Here is an 11923-nt window from a genome sequence, read left to right as displayed (position 1 = left end):
CCGTTAGAGATGTTTATTAAACTCAATAATCTAAGGATATTCTTAACAAATTATTGGAAGCAACAAATAGTAAAATACTCCCTCACTCTCATTATGAGTCAAGTCCTATTTTGTCATTCTCATATGTACCACGTTAAAAGTCATACTTTATTTTTACTATAAATGGTAAATAAGTCTTACATTTCAATAACTTATATTTTATTATAATACTAATATAAGTGAAATTCATATTCTCCTAATTTTTAAAATCTATTTTCCTTTACATTATTATTTATTTCTTAAAATCTGTACTAAAATCAAATAGAACTCTGATTAGGTGACGGGGGAGTATTGCGTAAAATGAATAAAATAATGAAGTGAAGAAGGATATTATTATATCTCCAAAATAGGAGTAAATAAATCCATAACTGGAATAATATTAAATGGAAATAATTTTGTATTTATATCTGATATCCAAATTTATCCATAGGCTTTTTCACACCACCACAGGTTCAAATATCTGAAAGCTCCCCCCCGCAATGGCTGCATTAGCCTCTTCTTCTTCTTCTTCTTCTTCTCCTCTCCACTTATCAGCAGCTCGGCTACTGAACTCATCACCTTTATTATCATCCAAAAATGCGAAAGCTTATCGAAAGAAACAGAAATTGAAGGTTGGGGTTCGAGTGAGGGCGGCGAGCGAGGGCAACTCAAAAGGGAAAGACAATGGCAGTGTGGAAGAGCCTTCAATTCCCCCACCGTGGGGCCGAGAAGAAGCCCAGAAAGAGAGCTCAGCGGGCGTGGAGGTTCCCTTCTACGCTTACCTGATCGCATCCAGCATCACCGCCATCGCTGCGGTACTTACATTCTGTGGAATTGAATCAAGATTAGAAATTAGTAGTAGTAATTGTGAATTTTGCAGATTGGATCTATTTTTGAGTACGTGAATGAGAAGCCGGTGTTTGGAGTGTTGAGTTCGGACAGTGTATTGTATGCGCCTGTGCTGGGATTCTTTGTATTCACTGGCATCCCCACTTCGGTAACTTTGGTTTCAATTTTCAACATAAATTATGAGAACTGGGCGATGATACAAATTACAAATGCAGGCTTTTCTTTGGTACAAATCGGTTGAAGCAGCTAATAAAGAGGCGGAGGAACAAGATCGGAGGGATGGATTTATGTGAAATTACTTACTTGTGTTTTCCATTATAATTGTACTCCCCATTTCTGCCTGGATTCCATTTTATACCACAATATATCATTTTTACAATATGTTTGCGAATTCGTAGAGATTGATGGTTTTATTTTATGTTTCAAATTTGCAGCAACAAAAAAAGAGAACCCCTTACACATTAACAAGACTTTCAGTAACAATGTGCGAAGGAAAAGATTACTCACTTGGCTTTTGCAGATGATCTTATGCTTTTTATTAGGGGTGACTACATGTCCATGGAGATCTTGGAGAATGCTATGGAGGAATTCTCGGGCTGTTCGGGCTTGGAGATCAACAAGGACAAGTCTAACCTTTTTTTCAGGAGGCAAGCTGCCATCACGGGACTTGGAGGAGATCAAGAGTATTTTCGGCTTCCCGTTGGGTTCTTTGCCGGTGAAGTACTTGGGAGTGCCTCTTGCGTCGAGCAAGCTCAACATCATGCACTACACGCCGCTGATTGACAAGATTGCATCCCTCACCAAAAAGTGGACAGGTAAGAATCTTTCATATGCCGGTAAAACTGAACTTGTGCGCTCTGTTTTGCAGGGAGTTGAGTGCTACTGGCTACAAGTGTTTCCCCTGCCGGCAAATGTGAGGGATCGGGTCATTTCCATCTGCCGAGAGTTCCTGTGGGGTACGAAATATCCCCCCGTGGCTTGGAAGGATCTCTGCCTACCGAAGGATGAAGGGGGACTCGGCTTTTGGGACCTTGGGGCGTGGAACAAGGCTCTACTTGCGAGGAACTTGTGGAACATTCACGCGAAGAAGGATTCACTGTGGATCAAATGGATCCATAGTGAGTTTCTCAAGGATCGGACGTTGTGGGAATGGACGGCGAGATCGAGGGACTCACCACTCTTCAAGAGGCTGCTTGAAATCCGAGACGAGTTACTGACCGACCGGCCGAGAAGAGAAGTGGAGAGGATGCTGGGACAGTGGTACGGGAGCAAGGGAGCGGTCGAGGCGTACGAGTGGTTTAGACCAAAAGGTGAACGACGACTGTGGCACCGATTCGTTTGGAAGGACTTTGTCCCGCCAAAGTACTCCTTCACTACTTGGCAAGCCCTTAGAGGACGACTCCCAACGAGGGACAGACTGGGCTACAAGAACATCGACCAATGCTGCCCGTTGTGCATGGCGCATATGGAGTCCGCGGACCACCTTTTCTTCAAATGCCACAAGACTTGGGCAGTTTGGAAGGAGATCAAATCCTGGCAGGGACTGAGGAGGAACATCACTACTATCCCGAGCGCCATCAAGTGGATGCTCAAGGAAAGAAGTGGAGCAGCTGTTATGCGCAAGGCTAGAAGACTAGCCCTCATTGCAATGGTCAGCCTGATTTGGCGAGGCAGGAATGCCTTGATATTCGACGGATCAGCTTTTGAACCCAAGCACCTGGTGTTTGAAGTGAAGAAGGTAACATATGCAGTCTTATACTCCCTGTATCCGCATGATCAGGTAACCGAGCACTTGGGAGTTTAGCGTTGCTCTCGGCCATGGGGGTACTCTTTTTCCTCCTAGAGATTTTTTCCCACTGGGTTTTATCTTTAGGAGGTTTTAACGAGGCCCTACCCTACATCCTTTGGGGTAACGTGGACGGTAGCAACGAGTACAAGCACACATTGATTGAGGGAATTACCGGAGCATGTCGTGAGGATCCCATCGTGAAGACTTCTACCGATGTGAAGTCTCTTTGTTTGATCTTACCCATGTATTTTCATTGTACGTTTTATGGATTGTATTACCGACTCTAAGGGTACGTTTTTCCCTTGAGTTACTTCCCCCCCCCCCCCCCCATCGGCCTACTTAGCTTCGGCTTTTAGGCATGTATCCCTCGGGTATGCCCGTGTCTTGCTTGTACTTTACTTTATGTCGTTATATTCCATTCATTGATTCATTAAAAAAAAAAGACTTTCAGTAAAACAAAATTTCCTACCATATCCAGAGGAAAGTATAAAAGCAAAAAATACTATTGCCAGACACATATAAATCCCAAATTATAAAACAAACAAAAAATACGTACATCAGAAATAGAGCAAATGAAATTAAAAAAAAAACAGATTACATCCTAAATCAACAAAGCCATAACATGTAGTCATGTAGAAGTACAAAGAGGTAAACAAGAAACAAGGAATATAACACCAAATTACAATCACAATAGCCACTCCAACCAAAAATTAGAACCAAGAAACATACTGAGCATTATACCTACTATTTAGGAGCTACTACTATGTGTAGAGCCAACTCCACAAAGATTAATAATGTTCTGATTAAAATTTTAAAACATGAAATCTCCTATAGATTCGATTGGTTTTTTACCTAATTTATTATTTAACGAATTTATGACTCATTGTCCCATCTTATCTCTCCTGACTCTGAATCCTCGTTTTCTAGTTTTGACTTTAACTTACGCTTCAATTTTTATAGATTAATTTTATTTACTAATGAATTCTTAGATGTAAATTGTGAAGAACATGAATTATGATCCAGCTTTATACTAGCAACAAAACTAAGATTTCCAATTAAATAAGCGTTGATCAAGCACAAATTCTAGTTAGGGTTACAAATTGCAGAGTCATGCTCAAAAACCTTGCAAAGTATCAAATCATATCTAGTTAATAGTATTGTTTAAAAAAATCCACTTTCATTTTCTTTTCTTTTAGATATTCTAATGGAATTCTGAGGATTTGATTTTTTTTAGATTTATGAGTCTTTCTCTCCCTTTTGGATACATCGAAATGGTTTTGTTTTTGGTGGAATCGAATATATAAATTCGACGCATTTTCCGCGAATCTACTTGTTATATTTAATATAAAAAATTGTAGTAAGTATTAAACTCGTGGGTAAATGAAGATATATGGTGCAGCCAGTTGACATGAGTGAGAGTGAGTGGAGCCTTTGAAATTCGGCCAACAGTTTTCTTTGACCATACCTTCTTTTGTTGGGTTTCCTCTTAAAAAATGAAGTGATTACTAGTGAAGAAAGAATTTAGTAAGTAATAGTAGTAATCTTTTATTTAGATTTAGTAATTTCTATTAACATTTAATAATATATAAAGATTGTGATGATTTTTTGTATTTAAATATTACTTCATAATAGTAGTATTATTCAATTGGTATTATTATGGTGTGTTCGTTTTGATGAATTCGATATGACTAATTAGGTCCCATTAAGACCATCCGCCTGCTGACGTCAGACTGGCGTGCCAAACGTCCGCGCGGGACGTTCGCCATTGTGTGCATGTGACGCAGATACGGACATCCGCTGCGGACACCGTAGTTCCGCGACCTTCTGTTGACGTCCGTCGCGACGTCCGTGCGAACGTCCGCCATTGCGTTGACTCTCACGGACGTCAGCACGGATGTCCCGATTATTGCATTAAATTCTTTTTTTTAATTCTATAAATACGTCTCGTTGTACTTCATTTCATTCGCACCACTTGTATTAACGAGTATCTCTCTCTAAAATACTTTTCTTTCGAAGAACAATGGAGCATCACGATAGCGATTCCCCCGCTACGAGCGAGTCACATTCGCCTTATTTTCCTGGCGGCGGGAGTACGGAGGTGTAAGCCGCAATGCCCCATATGCCGGGGATGATGCCCCGACCTCAAATGGCGGCGGGGATGATGCCCGGGTACTACAACATGTACCCGCAGTGGTATAGTATGATGCCCCAAATGCCCGGGGCGAGTGCCGGAATGCCCCAAATGCCAGGGATGATGCCCGAAATGCCTGGAATGTCGGGGATGATGATGCCGGGGTCGCCGGCGGCTGAGGGGGGGAGTAGGCAGGGGGTCCCCCAATCACCGATGGACAACGTCTACCGGTCCTATATGGATTTACTGTCGACGGACAACCCCCCTGAGTACTCCTCTCGAGACTCAGCTCACTGGCATCGACACGTTCTCCATGGAGGAGTTGGGGCTATCTCCGATCCGGGATTCTCCCACAGACGCACCAATGGCGATAGGGAGGAGGGGGGACAGGGAGAGTGAGGGGCAGGGGACGGGGCAATACCTCGCCCTTCCCGATGTACGGTGGTGAGGCGGGGGAGGGGTCCAGCGGGAAGAAGAGGACCGTCTGGAGTATGGAGGAGTGCATTGCGCTGTCGAAGGTGTGGATCAGTGTAGTGGAGGATCCCTACGTCGGGGCGAACCAGCACATCGACAGGATGTGGTGGCGCATTAGCCAAAGCTACCTCCAGTTCAAACCGCGAGGGGGGAAGCCTCACAGCGGAGAGCAATGCCGGAAACAGTGGGAGCGGCTGAGGAGGCAGTTCAGCCGATTTGCCGGCATTTACACAAACAACCTCCGCTCGGCAACCAGCGGCATGTCTTCCGAGGATGTGAAGCTTCTGGCGCACCAGCAGTTCCCCGACAGTGAAAAGGGGTTCGGGGAATTCAAATATTGGGAGGTCTATCTTGTGGTGCAGTCTTCGCCCAAGTTCACTGCGGGCGTTGAATCTGGCTGGCCGAAGCGGACGAAGACCAGCGCCTCCGGGGAGTACAGTAGCAGTGCTGGTTCCCACGAACTCCCCCCGCCGAGGCAGAATTCTCGACACCCATATCGTCGAACCGCTGCCGTCGCTCGGTTGGGCAAAAGGCGGCGGCGGGGACTGCGAGGGGAAGCGCCAGCGGATCCGCCGAGGCCCAATCGGCAGCGCCCACCCAAAACAATCCTGAGAACCCCTCCTTCGCCCGCATCGCAGCACATGAAACCTTGTTACGTGCGATGGTTGAATGGCGTCGACCGACCCCCATTACAAGCGGTCGCTTAAACCCCTCATCAACAGTATGCGGCGCGATTTGGGGTTCGGAGACATGTCGGGGAGTGACGATGAGGGGGGGTGGCGGCGGCGGCGACGACGAGGGTACTGGGGGCCGGGAATCCGAGGAGTGAGCCGACGATTTTTTTTATCTATGTAATTTTTTTTAATTACTATGTATGTTTTTTTATAATTTTGTATCTTTTTTTTTAATAAAGTAGTTGTAAGATCTTCGTATTTGCGTCGAATTTTTAATTCCATAAATTGTTTAAATCCGTAAATTGTTTAATTTGTGAATTTGTGAATTTTTATTAATGTGGGAAGTCCTCGGGATGTTCTTGGGGATGTCCGTCACTGTGCAGTGGGATGTCCGTATGACGTGGCATCCGCAGTGGGAAGTCTGTATGACGTGGCAGGAGGTGTTTTTGGGATGTCCGCCGGGACATCCGCACCACTGCGGATGCCCTAATTTGATTGGTTGAACTCAACTTAAGTACTTAATTTTGGACAATGCCTCGAAGAATTAATATTACTCTATAAATCTTATCTCCCGTGTGATAAAAATAATTTTTAGATAATTTGCATCAGTTTAATTTTGCATGAAATTTGTGCAAAGATCGCTCAAATGCCACATGCACTATGCTAACATTTTCGAGAAAAAGAAGTACTCCCTAGATTTAACTTAGCTACATGATTATTTAAGGGAAGTAAAATTGTAGTGTAAATGCGTGTGACGTTTAATTTATGAGTCACATGTTTTATGCCTTATGTGAAGATGTTCTTTTTAGTCCTCCACTACACAAAATATTTAACTATTTGAATGTGGACATGTTTACCTAATTAACAAAAGGCACAAAAAAGTAGTACTAGTTTCATATCAATAATTTCTCTATGGGGAAGAAGAAAAAACAAACATCAAAAGTCTTTAGAAGTAAAGATCTGTCGATGCTACATTTAATGTCAAGTAACTTCACTTTCAAGACCAGATATTTATTCTTGCTACCCATAAAATTTAATTGAATGAATAAAAAATAATTTCTTCTGAAAATGATGACATACAAACAACAAATACAGTGTTTAGTCTATTTTTAGCTAGTCGAGTCGATTTTGCCTTGATTGGTTAAAATTATAAAACCAATTTTCTTAATCAACTAGTTCAAACGATAATTAGTTATAATCGGACCCCTAACAACTCTTCTTACAACTTCACATTATTCAATACTATTCCCTCAGTTCCATAATAATAGAGTCATTTTGATACGTTCCATAGTACTAGAGTCATTTCCCTTTTTAGTAAAAGTCAACACATTTTTCCACACTTACTTTAATTTCTCTTACTTTTTTCTCTCTTCATCTCTCTACCTTTTTCATTTTTCACTTTATTCTCTCTTACTTAACTCACCTAACACAATTTTTCTTAATCTTTCATGTCGAAAAGAAACGCCTCCATTACTATGGAACGGAGGGAGTACTATCCTTCTAGAATTCCTTCTCTAGTCAACCAAATCCCTTTTAATTTAATACTCTCTGTATTTTAAAAATAACAACTCTTTCAATTTTAGTCTGTTTCTTAAAATAGCAGCTTTCAAACTTTCTATTTTAGAAAATCTTTTCACCTCTATACCTCAATTTATTTACCACTTATACCACTAATAAAGTGGACCCCATAATCCACTAACATTAATTTTTCTCTCTCTCTTACTTTATCACTTTTTTTTCTCCATCACTCTTACTTTACCAATTTTTTTTCTCTCTCTTATTTTATCAAATTGTGCATTAAAACCCGTGTCGTTTCAAATGTTTCTATTTTTAAAAACAGAGGTAGTAATATATTCATCCAATAGATACTATTTCAACGATTATCGCATTATTATAACATACTACACTAGTTAATGAAAAATATTTTTGTTTTTCAATTTTGTATCGTCCACTAAAATATACATATATATTTATAGTAATTTTTTCTTTTTAATAATGTGGCCAGTCTCATTTTTCACTAACAACATTTCTCTCTCATATTTTACAAATTAATATTAGAATTCGTATCGTCGATTACCAAAACTATTTGTATAGACGAATATAATATTATGTATGGAGTACTAATTAAATATAAAATGCAATTAATCGAAGCTAAACTTTTGAAGGATCGCGAGACAATGCACCAACATTGTCAAAATCCACAAAATAATTTACGTCTGAATTAATTGACTTAAAGATGTGTCGTGTCACAAATTTTATGTTATTAATAACTTGATCGTGCATGCATGTATTAAATTATAATCCTCGTGCTCTTTTTAATAAAATGAGTCGTTCTCCATTAAATCTATTACTATGTATAATAACATACGCATGGAACCTTTCACAAACTAAAAATGCATAAATATTTAACACAATTCGGAGACAAATTACATTCTAGCTAGAACTCCTTACAATATTTAATTTATAAGGCGGATTCACTATTAGTTTCGAACAATTAAATTAATACTGTATTTCACTGGGAAGTGGACTATTTTAGCATCAATTGTTTGTCTTTAACCTATGTCATCTAATGTCAATTATATTTACGAGGGGCCAACCTAACAGAAATTAAAGAGAAGTCATTTCGTTAATAATATATTAATATCAAATTCCAACAATCAAGTGATAAAAACAAAACTGTCCATATAGAGAAAATATTTCCCATTGAATTTTCGGTTACTACGAATTTGCGATATATTTTCAAACCCTTGCTTTATCCGACATTATTGAAAGAAAATTAAATAAAATGAAATTAAAGTTGTCATTTTCAATCAATAAGAAGACAAATTCAAAAATCAAGCCTCCTAGCTCAACTGGTTGAGAAGGGAGGCAAGGATACCGCCTCATCCTAGAGGTCGCGTGTTCGACCCCTGGGAGGCCCATCTTGGGGATTAATTTCCCTGTGAATCCAAGTGGATTCACTGACCTGACTCCAGAGCTTCGGGAGGTGATTAAGCTTGTACCCGTGCCTGGACCCAGGAGCTGGGGGAGGTGAAAAAATTCCCAAGTGGATTCACTGGCCTGACTCCAGAGCTTCGGGAGGTGATTAAGCCTGTACCCATGCCTGGACCCAGGAGCTGGGGGAGGTGAAAAATCCTGGACTCGTTCCTGCGGGGCTGGTGGACCCATTGGGTCCCACCTTGACAACGAAGCGCAGCTTGGTAAGACGCTTCACCTCCGACCGTTAGGCCGGGGGTCCGAGTCACTTCGAGGGTAGGTGGGGAACCACCGTCGATCCTCTTAAAAAAAAAAAGAAGACAAATTCAAAAGATAGGAATAATTCAAAAGATAGGAATTGCAGCAAAAAATGATAATAAATGACATGTGAACACTGGCTTGTGGCTGGATCGAATAAAGTTGCATGTTTTATAAAAGTAACTATTTAATATCTAATCTATAATAATAATAATAGCATCCACTACCAAAGCTTCCAATAATTCACCGAGTAAAGAAAAGTGTTATCCTTGGTGCCTTTTTCTCTCTTTCTATTTCATTCATTATACTCCTCCTTTATAGTTTAATTAAATAGTACTTATAAGTTTACCACATAAATTTTGTAAAATATTATAATCAAGATTATTTATTTTAAGTGGCTATAAATTTTGTTTATTAATTCCACGCAAATTCTGATACTCAAGACTAACTATACTTTCTTTTTCTTCTCTTCGAAGTTTAGTTTAGATGCTCAGGTTCAAGCATATCTCAAACACACTAATGTTGGAGTGAATATATCACTTTCATGAGTGACATTTTTTCTAATGCATAATTGACACAATTAGTCTTACAAAAAAACCAACTCTCTGTCCTTTTATGATTTTATCCTAAATGCCACTTTTTTCTAATAAAAAGTTAAAAACTTCCAGAAACATTTCTACAAAACTTTAAAAATATTTCTTAAAATGTGCATAAAATCATGGCAAATTAACACAAGGTTATGTTCATATGTATGTGTCTCAGTCTCACCAATGTTATTATGTTTGAATGGTGTGTAAATATCATCAATATATCCAATATATATAGTTTAATAATTCTATTCAATTGTCTAGAAATAAAAACTAGCCCTTTACTCTTATCTTAATTAGGGAGAAAATTCTTATGCTAGATTAATTTCGTAAAAGAATCGTACTACTCTACCTTTTAATCGATCATAGATTAAATCAACGCTTAAACAGTACCCCTCTATTAATAAGGGTTGCGTAATTACATGTCTACACTTTGTCTCAACTCAGAGATTATTTTTTAACGCGTTGGGAAATTATAATGGAGCAATATATTTTCAATAGAATAGTCTAATTAGTAATTACAAATTAATTGAATAGTAATATGGACTCGGATTTTCCATCTAGATGAGTGGATATTTCGACTTTCCTTTTCTTTTCCCTTTATTTTCATGCTTGATAGACATGGTGATTATGACATGTCATGTTGGTGAATATGTATGTAATGTAAGAACAAATTTTTACTTATAATAATGAAACATATTTTATTACTACCTTCTTCCTCTTGTAAAATAGTTTGATTAAGAGGTAAAAGATATAATTGAGATTTCAATTTAGGAGGAAAAGAGTGGTTGAACACTGTTACACTACGGAATGTATTATCATCAGTTTAAAAATTGAATTAGTCATTGACTGATAAAATAACTTACTATTTTTTTTAAAGACAATGATTTTTCGTTGTCTTTAGACAAGCATCAAACGAAACAACCCCTACATAATACATAATATATGATGTACACGTATAAATTATTTTTGTGATTTCATGTGCAAGAATAAATAATATCAGTATCTGTGCCTAGTCTTCACTAGTTTTCAAGAATTTTTTTATATTCCATTGGTGGTCCTGAGATGTAAAGATAAGCTTTTTAAAAGTTTCTATTGGCTAAATTAGATAAGCATTGTTAGTAAAGAAACTTAATTATGCGTTATTGATGGCAATGTCGGAATCCGAAATCAAATAAAATCGGTGCTTGCTTATTTATACTCGTAGTATCTCAGAAAATATTGTTTATGAAATTATTCTTCTATAAATGATATTTTCAACTTTTCACCTTTCACAATTATTCGCGATTAAAAAATACTCCGTAATAGTAACTTCACAACAACCAAATAATTAGTAATACGGTAATTTTCTTATAAAAAAAATTCTAATAAATCTTTCAGCCGTCCTTGTAGATTGAATTGCTAATCTTTTCTATTCCCTCCATTCGATTATTATATACTTTTCTTCCATCCGCTGATAAATAACCATTTTACTACTACAGTTTTTTTTTTACAAATGAGTACTCTCACAATTCAATACACTTAATTCATATTTTATTTAAAATCAATACTTCTTCCATCCCTAAATATAAAAACTCTATTCTTTTTTATCCATCCCTAAAAATAAAAACTTTCTATTTTAAGAAATTTCTTTCTCTACGAGACCTATTTTCCACTCACACATTTTCCTTTCTACCTTTCTCTTACTTACTAATTTGCATTAAAACTAGTGTCGTTTCAAAAGTTTCTATTTTTGGGGGCGAAAGGAGTATATAAAAATAGGATTCATGTTTCACTAACTTTTTCTACCTCTTTCTTTATAAAGTTAAACAATTTTTTAAAATCTGGACCAGTAAAAAATGAGACATTTATTGATATATTGAAGAAGTATCATATTTCCAAAAACTATTTCTGATCAAGTTATTTTGAAATCGGGCTTAGTAATATGGCTTGTGGGCGCTTCTTCATTGTGGTGACTCTATGTGTGCACATATTACATGACAATTATCTTAAAAAACAAATTAGGATTTACCGCTTCTTTGAATAACAGACTTAGATTTACTGTGATTTACCTTGGGACGAAGGAATCGTTCTTTTGAGTTTGAGTATTTCTATATGCATGTATATAAGGTAAAGAACAAGTTTGAAAATAGTCTAACCTAATTTTGAGTTTATTAACTGAAATGGA

The 11923-nt window shown here is 38.1% G+C and overlaps 1 protein-coding gene across 4 annotated transcripts; it reads left to right on the top strand.

Moving 5' to 3' along the window:
• The first annotated feature begins 459 nt into the window (after positions 1–459).
• LOC121787448 lies at positions 460–2946 on the top strand. Of its 4 annotated transcripts, none has more exons than XM_042186177.1 (3): positions 460–782; positions 899–1015; positions 1083–1248. In XM_042186177.1, exons 1-3 carry the CDS (start codon positions 519–521, stop codon positions 1158–1160), a joined length of 459 nt encoding a protein of 152 aa, XP_042042111.1. In that variant the 5' UTR covers positions 460–518; the 3' UTR covers positions 1161–1248. The 4 variants fall into 4 exon arrangements, with proteins under 4 accessions (XP_042042111.1, XP_042042110.1, XP_042042109.1 ...); XM_042186176.1 differs by having other exon boundaries at positions 461–833; positions 1114–1248; XM_042186175.1 differs by having other exon boundaries at positions 462–833.
• Positions 2947–11923: the final 8977 nt, after the last annotated feature.

This window comes from Salvia splendens, chromosome 22, assembly GCF_004379255.2.
Source record: "Salvia splendens isolate huo1 chromosome 22, SspV2, whole genome shotgun sequence".
Taxonomy (NCBI): Eukaryota; Viridiplantae; Streptophyta; class Magnoliopsida; order Lamiales; family Lamiaceae; genus Salvia; species Salvia splendens.
The sequence above is the reverse complement of the archived record's forward strand: the minus strand, read 5'-3'. Positions and strand labels throughout refer to the sequence as shown.